The sequence below is a fragment of the Halyomorpha halys genome, unplaced genomic scaffold (assembly GCF_000696795.3).
Source record: "Halyomorpha halys isolate HHAL.00 unplaced genomic scaffold, Hhal_1.1 Scaffold601.1, whole genome shotgun sequence".
In the NCBI taxonomy this organism is placed as follows: Eukaryota; Metazoa; Arthropoda; class Insecta; order Hemiptera; family Pentatomidae; genus Halyomorpha; species Halyomorpha halys.
This window is the reverse complement of record NW_027112563.1, coordinates 44,216-62,053: the sequence shown is the minus strand read 5'-3', so window position 1 is coordinate 62,053 and position 17,838 is coordinate 44,216. Positions and strand designations below refer to the sequence as shown.

The following is a 17,838-nucleotide window of genomic DNA, read 5'->3' as shown; positions in this document are numbered from 1 at the left end:
TTCTCGAATCTTAGAAGATATATCTTCAATTTCAAAAACATTTATAGACGTAAACGTAGCAAGTTGGTAAGGTTACTTTCAACGAGCATATTGTAATAAGAAAAAACAAGGAAGAAAAAGAGAGTAGAAAAGTAAGAAAATTTTAAGAAGGTGGTCAAGGTTGCGGTAAAAAAAAGAACGAAAATAGTTAACAACTATTATTACATATAAATAATCGAAAACATAAATATAATAATATTTATAGTAATATTAATATAAATAATATTATTTACACAATAATTAAAAGTAGCAATGATCAAAGAGAAAAATATAGATAAATTGGTCACAGTAAAAAAAGGGGAAGTTATCAGACAAAAGGAAAATAAATAGTTGTGAACTATTTCTGTTTCTCTTTTGACAGCAAACGACGGCCAGCTCTGTTTTTTTGTTTATTATATATTTTTCATTTTCTGTCGTACATTATGTAACACTTTAGAAATCAGATGTGCACTCTGATCTGCAATAATTTCGTAATGACATTTCATTTTATACTTCTGATCAAGGTAGAAAAACGAATTTAGTACCCAAATGCCCCTATTGCAAACCAAAGAAATTAAAAACCAAAAACATCAACATATTTGACTTAGAGATATAAAAAAAAACCTTCAATATAGAAATTTAGTTTCAGCCAAAATCGAAATCAAGTTTTAGAAAAAATAGCGGTTTTCAATTTTTTATTGTATTTTCTCAATCCATTTTCCTCATCCCCTGGTTATCCGAGAATTTGCTTAGTCAAGATAGTTGCAGCAACAGATTAAACTATCTAACATATATACATATATTTGCGGTAGTACTCCAATTCATATCCATTTTTTTTATCAACGATTGGGAAATCCATTTAAGATCATAGAACCTACTTAACTTGTTTCTGTCATCTTCCTACTAGTATGCGTATTTTCCGTTACCATACATAAAGAGCTGAAGGTAGTAGGATCGATCGAAAAGTTGGCTACAACATGGTCTGGTCTTTCCATATACATGTGAAAGATAATTATGGAAACAGAAATAAGTATTTCATAGCTATAATAAATAATAATAATAATAAATGCTTAGCAAACCCGAAGGTTCAATGCCAATAACCAATAGGCCCCTACAAGTCAAAATCTACTAAATCAGTCTTGACGCAATCCTCCCATCTGCATTTCGGTCTACTCCTCCTACGATTACCCGTCGGTTCAGTGTTTATTAACGTTTTAGGGATCCGTTCGTTACTAAGTCCAACAACCTTACACGCTTATCTTATTCGCCACAATGCTATCTAATTAACTAATCTATAACCTCATTATCGGAGATTACCTATGTGGTTTTAGGTAAAATCGTTTAACTGTTGATCCAATTTTTTCATTACGTCAAGTTGGAATACAACGAGGTAGTTCATCAGATTTATGTAGATTTCAAAAAGGCTTACGATTATATTGACCACCATAAAATGTATATTTTGATTGAACAGGAAATACCAAAGAAGTTAGTAAATCTATTACGGATGTGCATCACCGAAATGTTTAATAAGGTACGAATCGGTAATAATAATTCTGAAAGAATCCGAAGTTCGGTCGGGCTTAAAATAAGAAGTTTCTCTATCACCTATCTTATTTAATCAAGCATTATAATATGGAATTATAATGTGATGTATACCGAAAAGGTTTTCTTTAAGTGGTAAAATACTGGTGCTATTACTATATTATCATTTGTTATCGGTGTAATCATTTGATTACCCCAACGTCATATTATATAATGAAATGAGATCATAAAATAAGAAATTCGATTCTACTCCACACATTTGTTAGAGATCAAAACCCATTTTTCTGAGCACAAAATACTCTATCTGCACCATCGTAAAATTATATTTCAGCTATGAAACGAATCCACCAATAAGGCGGAGTGGACACGAGACTGAACCCTTTTGAGCTTGTGAAATATCGTCAACCAGAAGAACCTTTCTAAAACAGCGCTACTTCCGATGAAAAGATGATACTGCCCTACCTGACATTTTCAGACTTTACGAGCAAGCAAGCCATCGCCACTGTTGAGAAAGAATGCTCTTATTTCTGGTTTTTACCTCCGGTGAAAGAAACCAAGATGAAAGGTATGCGGTTGGTGGCTTTGATGAATTTTGTCCAGGTTGTTTTGTCGTTTCAAGACGAGGTATAAAGGAACACTGCTTGGACTTACATTGAGGGGAGGGGGATTTTATCTTTCTGCGGTCTTGTTTAACTAGCAACTGTACTTTCCAATAAAAGAAAAAAGTATAAAATGAAAAAATTACTTCATAAAAGTGTTTATGAAAGTTCATCCCTCTATTAGTTTAATATACTTAAGGTATACACATATATATTGAACGGGTTCTTATATAAAAAAAAATTACACACCAACCTAAATTTACTGATTAATTATTATCTACTAATAATATAACTTGGTAATATTACATAATTTGTTTTTTGATTTAGTGTTAATTATATTACTAAAAATTAAATCTGTAAAATCCGATAGAACCCCCGGCTGCAATTAATTTGTTAGGTTCACTAAGCCAAAGGTTGTGCAAGGAGGAGATTTGGCGAGAACCGCGATTAACCTCCAGATTTGGACCTAATTAAGAGTGCCCACTTTATGATGCTAGGTAGATCTCAGAGAGTTCCCGATCCCAAAGGGCTGACTCATGAATACAGCGAAACAGAAAATAATTATCCGACTGGGGCAGGATTACCTAACCAATAAGCTACCAACTCCCACCAACATTATATATACTAATAATAATATTCTTTTTTCATTCCTGGGCTAGTCCGTATAGAATAATTTTGCAGGCGTTGAAAATAGGTTTCAGAGTCTTAGAGTAAAAACAAAATTTTAAAAATAATAATGGAATTATAAAACATTACTAAATAATGAAATAAAAAATAAAAGAATTAAAATAACAAAAAAATGTACAAGGAAAAAAAATAAAACTATTTATCATACCATAAAGCATAGGGGCATAGCATTTTTAATGAAAAAAATCAAACATATATGAACTAAAAATAATTTAATGGAAAGAGCAATTACGTTTATGTACATATTTGCAAGTTTCAAAAGAAAATCAGAAACATCTTATGTAAAAAATAAATAAATAAATGTTTTAACAAGTCATAAATCTTAAGGTATGTTCTAGAAAAATAAATAAAAGAAAACATAAATGAAGTAAAGATGATTATATGCACATATTTACAGATTCTAACTAAATATACAAACATCCAATAATATTTATGTTAGATTTAATTTATCTTTCTATCAATTTACAAATATTAACACATACCATAAGTCTGAAAACGGCCGCGTGTTGCAGTAATGTAATGAGGATTTAAATTGAAGATCAAATGTGTACGATGGGCGGCGATATTAGATAACTTGGTAGAGGAAGGATGCTTGGAAATATTACTAGGAAATCGTTTTATTGATCGAAACTGTTCTTTAAAAAACGATCAACGTATAATCCTAGATATCCTGGAAACTGCCTTACAGTAAATTTCAAAAAGGCATGCATTTCTGGTTTTGCAGCGGAGTCAGTAAATTGATTAAAATTTGAGCTCCGTATGTTTATTAGTACCGGACATATAATTTTTCCCCAAAAAACCATTTATTTTTTTATCTAAAAACACGAAATGGGCATTTTTCTATTATTATCTAAGAATAAAATAAAACAACTCTTCTTACAATACATAAATAAGCTAAAATGAAACAAAAACAATATTTTCAAAAGTCAAAAACAATCCTAAACAAATATAATGAATAGAATAAATAACAAAATCGCTCCTCTATGTATATCATACAATCAGTTGATCGGCTCAGTCAGCTGACTCAGGCCGTAACTTTATATATATATATATTATAATAAAATTAGGCTATAATTAGGCTCTTATTATAAAGTTATCAATACAAAACTAAAATGTACTTGCTTATCACTTCTTGTCAAGTTGATTCCAGTAAAATAATCAGTAAATCATCTTGTTTTGTTCACATTTTTAAGTCGGAAGTTAGACAGGCCGATTTATTCATAAAACTCGTAATTACTTCTTTAGTTTTAGGAAGAAACAAAATTAATTCACTCAATCCTTGTGTTAGCGATCCCGATCTATTTTACTGTCTATACAGAATGCATGTTGAGAAGAGCAACGAAGAAATAAAAATTAGGAAAACAAATTGTATAATGGGATATCGGGACACAGATTATAAAATCGGTATGGACACACTTGGATACTGAGTTCTACACTATACACTGAGTTCCAGGAGGACGCAAAGGGCATCCATTTCGTGTACCAATGAAATGGTATGAGCCAACAAACCACTTCGATTATTGCTGCATGTGTGCCGTCAATGTAAAGGTATGAATCGATACGAAATACGCTTTTAGGTTTACCCAAACCTCTGGTCAGCTAAACCACCATTTCTGCATGGTGAATATTTACTTTTACTGAAAATTACTGAAGTTTTCTAATGGTCGGACAAGAATGATGAACGTCCCAATTAAATCTGAAAATCAATTCATGCCTACAGTGTGGAAAAATTGAAAGCGGGATCATTGAAGACGTTAAGGCGGTGGGACAACCAATATCATAGTAGACTATTACTGGACCTTACAGAGGAATATTCTTCCTAAACATTTTCACCATGGTTAAATCCATGTCAAGCAAAAAAAAAATGGGCACAATTGGAGTCCTATAGTACAGGAATATTTAGTGTTTCAGTTGTCTATTTAGATTTTCATATTGTAAAAGAAAATCTACAAATATAATTTTATTATGTAGGTGAGTATAAGATGAATGCGATATTTTTTTATGGACGTAGAAGTATTTAATCTTAATACATAGGATACCATATAATTGCTTAATCAAGTTGATATAAAATGTATTGATACGGATAGCAAATAATATGATCAGGCAATTGTCAAAATAATAATATTTATTAAATCAGTCGACTGTTTTAAATGTATTATTTTATAAAAGAAAAAACAAATATATGCGTTAAACACTTAAAATTAAAAAGGTGAAATATACATAATGTATAGATTATCCTAAAATTTTGTTGTTGATTATGATATAATATTTAAAGATGTAAATATTTATGACCAGATTACGCTCAGTGATGGAAAAATAAAAACTTTGCTTGTTTTGTTTATTAAAATATGTAATATAAAACTATAAGCGTATTTTATGAGGTATCTATCTTAGCTTCAGTTAATCAATAGCAAATACCTTAAGGGGATATTCGAGACAATGTTGACGGAAAGCAGTCTATGTTACATAAGTCAGATAATGTTCTCTCATAATGGCAACATGAACATGTTTATAGGTTAACTGCGTTAGTCAGGATAACATTTCAGCAACCACCAGTTTGTTTGATTTATTTTAGAGGCCACATGAGCTTAATTATGATATCGAAATGATATTTATACTACCAACTTTTAAATTGTGTTTTTACTGATGAAATTATATGAGTAAGAGTGTGTACCTTTGAAAAGTAATGTATCAGGTTTCGTTATTTAAATTGACATATTATATTCATACTGAGAGAGGGAGAGAATAAGAGAGGAGGATAAAATCAGAAGGGAGAGAGAACGAGGGAAGGAGAGAGACAAAACGTTTTTTTATAATTAATAATTTAAATTGTTACATTGCACAGCAAACTAACCAACTTGATTGGATATGTAAAAAGAGGCGTTCGTATTTCGGTAAGAGTCCCATCAAATGAAAACTTGACCTCCCAACCAAGGATAGAATAGGGTGGTAACCTGAAGATAACTACCCCCGCCCACAATACTTCAGAAATGACCAGGAAAGGGGGTAAATAAATTTTAATAAAGAGAGATGTAAAAATATAGAGATACGATAATTATCATATTCGATATATTTTTTAAAAAATTAACAGTCACAACTACAAATATCACTTTATTTATTGCAGTTTAAAAACAGTATTTTGATTTCTCTTTAAAAGTTTTTAACCACAAAGTTATAAAGATATTTAAAATAAACATGTCATTAGTATCATGCTACAATATAAAATATAGAACAAGGAATAATAAACCAAATAACACTTAAGTAATGTAATAAAACCATAAGAGTAATTTAGGGATAAACAATAACAATTATGATAAATTAACATTTAAAAGAAACGTTCAATTCATAATCGTTTTAAAATTTAGCAGAGAATATTTTAGTAAGAGGTGGCTGCTATTGAACAGATAATACCGAGAAAGTCGATATTTATTTTTGTTAACGCCATAAAATTGGAAAGCCATTCACAACAATATACTGTGAGTTCCCGTGTAGTACGAGAAAAGAATTTTGTAGCCCTGAGAGTCATAAAATTGGAAGATTTAATATAGCTGAGCTATTTCAGTAAATTGTTCGTATAAAAAATTAAATGGAAACTAAAATTGTGAGAAATATAAACTTTTATTAGTACTTCATACCCATTTTGACCTATTGGTGAAATCTAACATCAAATATCAAAATTTATTAGTTTTTTATTATATTTATAAGTTGAAAAATTTAAGGAAAATATCCAAGGCAATTAACTGGTTGTACAAGTAGTATGCAATTGACATTTAAAGTATAAAAAATAAGACTTTGGAAGAACTAAAGAGTTTGAATTTGAAAAGGTGTTTTGAAGTTTCACTTGTTCTGGGTTTCTTTTAGAGACATCTCAACGATTAAGGTATCTTTTTTGATAAGATATTTCAACCAATAACAGCGAATTATCCACGTTGAAGTGATATAGCTTGATGAGATACAGAATTTTGGTTTGTCTCCTTTGGAAGTTTTAATTTCTGCCTGATGCTCACAATTAAGCCATTTTTCCAGTAGTAGGCACATCACATTAAGACCAGAAAAAGCATAATTTTTATAATTGTGACAGACTGCAGTTTTAATAAAAAAAAAAAAAAAAAATTGTAAATTAGCATTATATAAAATATAACCTTTAATATTTTGGATTAAGTATATTTTTAAAAAGATTAAAATAAATATGTTAATTTTGAATAAGGATAATTGACAAATCTACTGTGATATATAATAAAGACCTTCAGAAAAATATTTGTATTAAGACGAAAAATCATTATTTCCTTCTCTACTACTGGTGCAAAAACGTATGTCAGTTAATTCAGATAAAATAACTATAATCGTTTATTTTTTATACCATCTGAATTAAATTAGGTTTGAGAAATTCACCAATCTAAAATAAGTATTGAACAGAAAATTATGAGTAAAATAACATCGCAATACTAAAAAACTTAAATATTTTGTTGAAATTCCTACTACTGGTGCAAAAATTTATTCTTTTAACATTTATTAGTAATTTTAAAAATATATATTTATTTATATATATAATTAGTCATAGCTTAAGTATACCCGGACTCGAGGAATCGTAAGCCAAAATTAACTAGCACTGATCAACCAACAATTATCATATTTCTTTTTCACTCATATTTTTTTTTCAAAATAATAACCAATCTACAAATGTACTTGGCTACAAATGTACAGAAAGATTCAAGAATTATTTTCAGTCTTTCCCTAGGGAGTGCACTCAAACAGTGTTGACATCCACTCATAGCAACTTATTAATAAAAAATATACATAGTAAAATAAAAAATAAAATTAATATTTATATGATATAATTTAAAATAAATAATTTCAAAATTATAATTTCATTATTTATTAGAACAACAGAATAGAAATCCAATAATTAAACATTAAATTTTTTCGAAAAATGCCTGAAAACTTTCCATCCGACATTTAGTGTCGAATACTGTCGCGCGCTCAAAGGCAATTAAATCGATTTGTTAAAAATAAAATACACCTTAAATGAGTCGAAAACATTTTTGGAATGCATAACTTTATGATATTGTGTAATTTTGACAAACCTTTAGGGCTAAACAGGTGCATAAAAACCTCTTATGCACTTTATTTCAAAGGGACCGTTTAGGGTCGTCCTTATACTATAATAATTTCTATCAAGAATTTTTTTGTTTCATTTAAAGAATTTGAACTACTAGATTTATATTAAAAACGAACCGGCATTAATTATCTAAATAACACACTCCCTAATAATGCTTCAAAGTAAGGGTGTTCTATTGGAGAGAAAAGATTGGTCCTTATAAAGAGGTTCATTTGTAATTCGTAATGTATTCTAAATTACTATTATTATTATAAAAAGATATGAAACTAATTTATTTTTATATTTGTTTGACAAAATATTCGATTACACCATTTAAAACGTCGATGCACTTTTTCCGATTGTGAAAAGCAAATTGTCGGTATATAAAGAGCATATGTGGAGTATAGTGGTACAGTGGTGACGAAGGTTTTGAAGAATGTCAACAAACGGATGAAAGGACGCTAGACTAGATATTAAATGATAGAGAAAGCTCACTTGTGTACCGAAAACCGGAATGAACATTATAGAGGAAAATGGGCAATGGTGAGGAGGAGATTTGGCTAAATCTGACCAGACCGCAGAGCTTTGCCCTTTCAAAGCACTTTCTCTTGTCTCATATCAACTCCACTTGCCCGCAAAACCGCCATTTTATGTGAGTAGCCCCCTTTGAACTTTGCTCCTGTCAAATTAGTATCGTTTTCAAAAAAAGTTTCCGTCACTGAGTTCAAAGTTCAACCTCCCCCCTCCAGACTATCACCAAACTCCAAACCAAATTCCTATTTACATTTGGCCAGATATTAAAAAAAAAAGTAAAAAGAACTCCGCCTGCCCTGTACCCTATCAAATTTCCAGTGAATAAATTTCATTCAATATCGATAAACAAAACAAGAAATAAATCTTTGAAAGATAAATAATATTCAATGAGCAAATTTACTAATTATAGTATTATAGATTTTTTCGATTAGTTCCAACCTCTAGATAATGGAGATACGGAAACATAACCAAAAGGCAAAGGCTTATTCTAACTATTTCCATAAGACTTCAATTATTACTTTTATTACTTATGGAATATTTATAGTCCGGGTGCAGTCAAATTAAACTCAAATATTTGAGCCAACGTTTCGCCCCACGTTGCAGGGTTTAGCCCTGACGAAACTATACAAACATTTAACATAAGTAAAAAAGTATATGGAAAATTACAAGAGTACACAATGAGACGTAAAAATTAAAGGTTATAAACAATAAATGATTTTTTTTTAAATTTATTTATTGATATTTACAACTGTTCATAAATACATCAAGTAAATTTGAGGAAATCATAATGGTATGGTACAAGCATGTAGAGAAACTACCCAATGGTAGCACTCTAAAAACATTTTTACAATATAAGGTCTCGAGGCCATCTTCTTTTCAGACGCCTCGGAGGATTGTCCGGAATAAAAGAGGAAGCAAGATTAAAAAAAGATTAAAGGTTTGAGTGTTTAGGGAGTTTGTAATGGAAGGATTGATATCTGGTTCGGGCTAGATCGGTTACAAATAGAACATTAAGGTCTTTGTGGATGATTTTATTTGTAACAAAGTAGGGAGCATTTAGGATTTTACGAAGGATTGGATACGAGAGGAATTCGGAGGTTTAGTGGAGCCCCAGAGCTCAACTCCGTATGTCCAGATAGGCCTTATAATTGTCATGAAAATCAGTCTTTTGTAATGAATTGGAAGTTTAGACCGTTTGTCTGTAAGTGCTGTAATAGTCGGAATCTGCGTGCAGTTTCTTGTCTTTTCAGTCTTGTGTGAGGATTCCAGGTTAGTCGTGTGTCAAGGTGTAGTCCAAGATAACGAATCTGTTCTACAGGGGTAAGAGCCACATTATTAAAGTATACTGTAGGGCAGTCGGCAGGTTTACGACGAAGAGTCAATGTGATTTGATGGGATTTAATTTTATCCTCCAATTTCGACACCATTCTTCGAGGGTTGTGATATGGGACTGGAGAGTTTGGGATGCAATCAAAGGGTTTGACCGTTTGTCTAGTAAGTGCTGTAATAGTCGAAATCGACGTGCCTTTTGAGTCTTGTGTGAGGATTCCAGGTTAGTCACAATAAATGAAAATGGAAATAGTAACAGATAAAAAAGAGAAATATTAAAGAAAGTACAAATTAAGATATGAAAAGGGAAAAGAATAAAATCAAGAAAGAAAAAAAGGAAGAAAATGAACGAGACAGAATTCATACCTGTTTTGACGGAAGTCAAAGTCAGAGTGAACCGTTTGTAACGGGAGGAGGTGGGGGTGGCATTTTCATTTATTGTTTATAACCTTTAATTTTTATTTTCTTTTTAAAACAATTTTGATCTCTTTTCTCTCAACTTTATTCCTTTTTTAACATCCGACGTTTCGACCTCTCAGGTCATTCTCAAGGATTCCTTATTCTGTCTTCATTCCTTTTTTTTTTTTTTTTTTTCCTTAAAATTCATTACTGCCGGCTAATTGCCTTTGTCCCAATAATTTCTTCTATTAAACTATTTCCTAAATTTAAACTTTCAATAACCACTTTTATGTTCATTAACAAACCCCAAACAGAACCTACCTTCAAACTGAATTTTAAGGGAAAAAAAAAAAAGGAATGAAGACAGAATAAGGAATCCTTGAGAATGACCTGAGAGGTCGAAACGTCGGATGTTAAAAAAGGAATAAAGTTGAGAGAAAAGAGATCAAAATTGTTTTAAAAAGAAACTAAACCACTCTCAAACAACTATATTAATAAAAAATAAATCTTTAATTTTTATGTTTCATTGTATATCCTGGTAATTTTCCATTTACTTTCTTTTACTTATGTTAATTTTTTGTATCTTTTTTTAGCTCTGTAGAAGCCCTGCAACGTTTGGCGAAATGTTGGCTTAAATAAAAATAGTGCAAAATATTACTATTTGAATTTAATTTGACAGCACCCTGACTATAAATATTCCATTTATTAATAAACACGGTCAATCAGCAATCTTCCAGCATGTTATTACTTATACCTTGCTGTTGCTAATTTCTAATCAAACCACTCCACCGTTTCATTTAAAGCGCACTTACAAACTATTGAGTGCTCATGTCAATTTTCCACCTTTAAAGGTACACAATTAACATTTTGCTGTTATGAGAATATTATCGATTAAGAGAGAAAAATCTAATTGATGCTCACTTTCGTATAATTTATTATTATACTTAAGTTAGAAATTACTGGGTTTAATTATAAGATTTTTTAAAGTATATTATTACTGACTGGTCTTTTATTTTCAGAATATATACTTGTCCCATGATATGCATTTAACCGGACTTAACTTACTATTAAATAATGCTTCAATTATAGCATAACTATAAACATTAAAAAGTCGTATGCTAAACTATGTCTCGAAACAGTCTCTCCTGACCCAGTGATTATGAACCAATAGTAAAAATAAACTAATATTACTCTATAGTCATAAAAAACAGTATAAGTGTCATAGAAAATCACTCAGATACACTGCAGATATATAATTAGTCGGTCTTAAAGCATGATTCCCAACATCCTGATTTTATCTCTTTCTTTTCTTTGTTTTAAACAGGAGTAAATTCGAAACCTATTTGGGTTTCAATTTACGAGACAACTGATAAAGGAGGTCGGTATAGTGCTGATATACTCATAGTGCGCTCTTCCTCCGAAACTATTCCTTCTAAAGCTTTGGAAAAATTCAATCATGCCACGACTTTTCAACGACTCCATGAATTTTCTTTGGTCAAGTGGTTAGCTACATGAAAAAGTGTTCTTGTTTTTGTCAGGGGACGTTCTGGACATGATCAAAGCTGGAAAGTCTAACAACATGCCAAATGCCTTACGCTAGCCTTCCGTCGTGTTGCCGTGTAATCGTTCTGAAGTCCTGAAGATTTATTTATTTATTTATTTCATCTCTAAAAAATGACGTTCTTAAAAGCTTTAGATCGAGTGCGAATTTTAGAGGAAAATTAACTGACCTGAGCTGACCTTTCCTTCACTGCTAGTAGTCGCGAGATGAGGAAGTTGGAGAGTAATATTCCAAGCAGATTAGTTATTTAATTCTAGAGCAGCCATATCTCAAATTCAGAAATGTTTAGAAAATCCGATTTTGGTAAATAACCATGTTTCTATCACTGATACACTCTATAGTACAGTTTCATTGTACTCACCCTCACGTAGCTTGAATTATAGAATATTTCTGGACTAAAAACATATAATGTATAAAATAAAAAAATCGCAAAAAGAAAAGCAGGAAACAGAACCCAGAGGAACCAGTCTCAAAAAAATAATAAAAAATAAATCTCCTGTAATTTCCATGAATTTGTAAGTAATTCAGCGTGCTGAATTCAAGGGCAATATCAATGCACTTTTGATAATACTTTCAGGTGTAAAAATATAAATCTTAATTTTTCCGCCATTGAAATCATTTTTCTTATAAATAAATTTTTATTCTAATTCAAAGTAGTTAATTTTATCATTTTTCTCACCTCCCAGGCCCCTCAATGTGTTTATTATTATTACTATTTATTATTGCTCCGATATGTAAACTTTTATGGGAAAATAATCTCATTACAAAGCCCGATAAAGCTCATTTTTTCTGATCTACCAAAAATGTGCAAAATCGAATTTTTCCAGTATTAAATTGGAAGTGGCCGAAGAAATTTAGGAAAAATATTTCAAGAAACAAACCTACTTTTTGAAAAACAACAATTTGTACACTAACTTTCATTGTTATTGACTTGGCCGAAATATTTTTTGTTGGATCGTTTAAAACAAAATGACAACAAACATTATACTCACTTTTTCCCAATGCCGAAATAACGCCTGTAAGATTAAGTCTACGGCTCACAGATATCGTTAAGTGGGAAAACCAATTACGTTGAATTCCTTTATCCACAATACATTTTGGAGGGTTTTTTCACACTTTCTACCAATGCACGGCAGCGAAAATGTCAGTGAAGTGGAATATTTTAAAATTCGGAACTAAGGTTCGATGTAACACACTTTCGCGTTTAAAAATTTAAAAATACAGGAGTTTTCAAACGTTTTACCAAATAATGAGCAGATGGTTTTGTTTTTTTTAAGTAATTCTGAAAATTCTACCCCCGGTTATCACTAATCAATAGTACATAAATATGTATATTACTGGCAAAAAATGTTTTTACTTCATAAACAAATTTATTAACTGACTAAAATATTTAATGCCTTCTTCCACAGCGGCAGTGTCCCTTAGAACTGGCCTAATCCTTGCTCAATGAACTTTTGTCTCTCTTTTGAAGTAAACAATGATTAATATAACCAAAGGGGGTCCTAATCCTTAAGTTCCACGAAACCACAGAGTAATTATTAAGATCCTTTCTTTAGGTTTACAACAAGAAAGCTGAGACCCTTCAACTTTTTAATAATCTGCTTTCCAATTTAATAGAAAATAAATTTTATTGATAAGGAATTTGAACTTTTTATGAAAAAAAAAGTAATTTGACGAAGTTTAATAATGTCTTTTAGGCAAGTTTCCGATATCATAAAGCTAGAAGAAAGGAAGCTTCAATACATAGATCTATTCAATGGTTGATCTTAACACTCCAGGATCTTTGAGGTTCTTTTTCTATAGTAAAGAGGTGGAATTAAGTAAAGGGGAAGATCGAGAGATTAATTTTTCAGGCGGAGCTCCATATTTTTAAAACTACCAACAGCACTAGATACCTAATTAATTAATTATATACCTAAGAATACTTCATTTAAAGAAGACTAAATTTGTTAGAATATGAGCCAGACTTGAGCTATATACGTTAAATAGTTCCCGAGTTATAGCTTTTTTAAAAGCAACATCTCATAAAAAAGTACTGAAAAATCAGTAGCTAGTGAATTTATATTGAGAAATCTATATCTAAAAAACCATTGATACAGATGTCTGCCAGGACTGAAATTAAAGCTAGTTAAATGTACTACAAAGTAGGTTATAACGTTTATCTGATTATAATATTAGCTCAAATAAATTGATTTATAGTAGTTCGGACAAAATTTATTGTACAAAAGTTATATTCCTATATGAATATCATAACAACTTCTACCCCTACGAGGATACGTGTGATTAATTAGTTTATAGTAAGTTAAATTACTTTTATTATGAGTTCTGGTTGACATATGTACGTCTTATGATTCCTGAGGTATATTTTTTTATCTGAACAACTAGAAATCAACATTTTGTGACTTCATTTTATCGAATATCATGAAAACTATTACTCCTACGAAGATAAACGTCATAAACTGCTTTATAGTGCATTAGCAGTTGAGTGTTAATAGATATTTATACGTTGAATGGTTTTTGAGATATAGATTTCTCAAAATAAATTCACTAAATACTGATTTTTCAGTGTATTTTTTATGAAATATTTCTTTTTAAACTGTATATCTCGAGAACTATTGAACGTAAATAGCTCTATTAGAGATCATATTTTAACAAATTTACTCTTTTTTAAATGATTTTCTATAAGGTTCTTTAACGTTTAGAAACAGCCGCGATTTTCTATTCCCTCTACCTATACTTTGCAGACTCATCAATTTAGACTAGTAATTATACATAGTTTTCATTAAAGTAATAAAAAATCAGGGTGAAATAAATGCCTTTTTTAAAAAAAATGCAGTTATTTCATTAAAAAAAAATGTTTAATATTTATATTGAAATTTATAAACTACTAAAATTTGTATTATATAGAAAACTGTATACTATATAATACATTCATTAAATTTGATCTAAGTTAAAATGGAGTGTACAGGCATGTTGAGAAACTACCCATTGGAAGCACTATAATTATAAAATTTAAAACTTAAAATTTTTATTTTTCTATTAATATAACAGTTTCACAAATGATAACACAGTTGTAACGCAATCGGGAAAGATTAGTTGGTCTCAGCTTTCTCTAGCGGACGGTTACATCTTCACCTAAAATATTCAGAAAATTCTTTAATATTTTGTATTTATCCATAGTTTATTATTACTAATGTTTATGTTAAATGAGAAATGTTTATGTTAATAATATCATCGGTCTTGGGGCACAATACGGTACTATACACATACTCTTTACTGCAACCTGTGGTTTAAATTGAGTTCTACAATGAACTATATGCAGTATTAATATATAAAGCATTTTTTTCAATTTATAGTTTCTTAAGTAAATAATAAATATTGCTTTAACTATACGTTCGAATTGTCCTGTGTATAATATTAGTTATCAATTACGAAGAGTTTGTAATAGACATAGATTACTCCGAAATCAATAAATATTATACAGGGAATAATAATCAATAAATATGGTATATACAGGGAAATAGAATTAATAAAAAGTATAAAATAAATTACTTGGGTTAATAAATAAATTACTAAATACTTAAAAATATAAAATAAATAAATACAGGGAAATAGTTTATCAGTGCTGCCTGCCACTCGGCCATAATGGGAACTGGCATTGCAACTTCCCGATTAAATTATGATTTACCATTCACAACATTGGTTACTCAATTCAATAATTAACAAACAAATTTTAAAAATCCATAAATATTAAAAATATAATTTATAAGTGTTTCAATAATATGAATCAAATTCATGAAATAATGTTGTCAATTAACTATTGGTACCACACAAACACTGAGGCTGTCTGGGAACGTTTGGCTCGATTGAAAAAAATCTTCAACAGCTTTTGGTAACAAAGGTTTGGTAGTGGGATACTTTCAAGCGATAATCCATTATGCTATTACATCCAGTTTTTTTTTAGTTTTTTAATTACTAATAAACTTTTTATTAATAATATTGATAACAACAATACTTATACAATGTACATATCTTTTTAAATATTTTTTCATGTAAATCATCATAAATTTGAAAGAAAACAGAATTAATTTATTAATAAAAGTAGAAAACGCTGATCAGTAATCATTGACCTCTATGTACTTCAAATAATATATATGTACTTAATATGATTTCTATATAAAATCAATATTACTTTATAATATTTTATCAAAGAGATATAGAAATGACTGTATTTTTGTTCTGTCCATAGAAAAATGTTGCTGGCAATCCTTATCTCATTCTGCCTGGCCCAGATCTGCCTCGCAGACCTTGGAAAGGACTCTCAACCCAAAAGCCTCTACGACCTCGGCCTAGGAAAAAGAGCTGCTTATACTTATCTCTCCGAGTATAAACGCCTACCTATCTACAACTTTGGACTTGGCAAAAGGGCTGACGACAGCTACTACTACGGCAAAAGATTCAACGACATGGACCTGGAGTACGAAGATGACGACGTCAAAGACGACTTTAAAAGAATGAAGCAGTACTCCTTTGGTTTGGGAAAACGGCTACCTCTCAAAACCTACAACTTTGGACTTGGAAAACGATCTCAATTCGATGACCGAGAGGCAAGTTTCAACGATGGTTTCGATGACGATAAGAGATCCAACAACGGTCACAGGTTTTCCTTTGGGCTCGGAAAGAGAGACGGTGCTAAGCAGGAACTACCTGGTAGAAGAAGCATGCAATACAACTTTGGACTTGGGAAACGAAGTCAAACCAAAGATGAAATCAATCCCAGTTTCAATTTATAAGCCTATTTTTGTATCTTTATGCTAATAGATACTTAACATGCTAAACCTTTATTATCACGTTCTTTTTCTAAAATTATTTAATTCAATAATGTATGTATATATTTAAATGCATGTGTCAGGGATATTCAAAGTAAATCCGTATATATTGTATGTCTTTTCAAGTTTACTGTGTACATACATGCTTAATGTGAATCAAATTGAGAGAAATAAAATTTATTAATTAGTGTGTCAGATATCCTAACTCATTATGATGTCTACCTTTATTTTGAAATGTAATGACTATCCGATTGTGAACCGCATTTGCATTTTATGTTTATACTTTATGCAAAATATTATGAGTAACACAATCATTTGAAATGATGTACATTTGTTATTGAATTTTACTGTATTTAGTGTCAGAAATGTCCATAAAATGAAAATTAAATGGTAAATGAGCATATATTATGTGTGTATCGTCCCTTAATAATAAAGATAGTTAGATAAAGTTGGTAAATATCCACAATGATGTTTAGATAAAATTGGTAAATATCCATGATGATGTTTAGTTAAAGTTGGTAAATATCCATGATGATGTTTAGATAAAGTTGGTAAATATCCATGATGATGTTTAGATAAAGTTGGTAAATATCCATGATGATGTTTAGATAAAGTTGGTAAATATCCATGATGATGTTTAGATAAAGTTGGTAAATATCCATGATGATGATGAGATAAAGTTGGTAAATATCCATGATGATGTTTAGATAAAGTTATCCATGATGATGTTTAGATAAAGTTGGTAAATATCCATGATAATGTTTAAATGAAAGGGTATTTATAGGATATTCGTAGGAAATAAGTAATAATAAGATACCTCTTACAGCTATGCTAATAATAAATCTAACAATAACTTCACCTCCTATAAAATAACTTCACCTATTTTATTTATTGGTTACTATCTTTAGATCTGAATAGATTGCATCCAATGTGATGACACTTCTTCATTTTAGTATTGGCTATGGATCCATCACATTTACCATTGAATTGAATAAAACCATTAAAATAAAGTATTCCTTTCTAGATAACTTTTCGGTAACTTATTCTTAGAGGTGCGTGAGCGAAGAGGACAACTTGTCCCAGCCCACTAGCCTTAAGGATTCATTATTCTCCGTTTGATTTTTTTTTCCAAGAAATATTTCTTGGAATTCAAAAAAGTACAGAAAATAACAATGATTATGCTATGAAGCAAAAACTTTGAGACTTTAGATATCCAACCTTAAGTAAAAACTTTCAATTAGA

General features: G+C 30.3%; 1 protein-coding gene across 3 annotated transcripts in view; it reads left to right on the top strand.

Annotated features, from left to right (window-relative positions):
* AstA (allatostatin A) overlaps positions 1 to 16,999 on the top strand; it is a 205,266-nt gene extending 188,267 nt beyond the window's left edge. For all 3 annotated transcript variants that reach the window (XM_014426897.3, XM_067050362.1, XM_014426898.2), the window contains exon 2: positions 16,017 to 16,999. In XM_014426897.3, the coding sequence (XP_014282383.1) occupies positions 16,017 to 16,560 (544 nt within the window). In that variant the 3' untranslated portion in view covers positions 16,561 to 16,999. The remainder of the gene's footprint in view (positions 1 to 16,016) is intronic.
* The last annotated feature ends 839 nt before the right edge of the window (positions 17,000 to 17,838 follow it).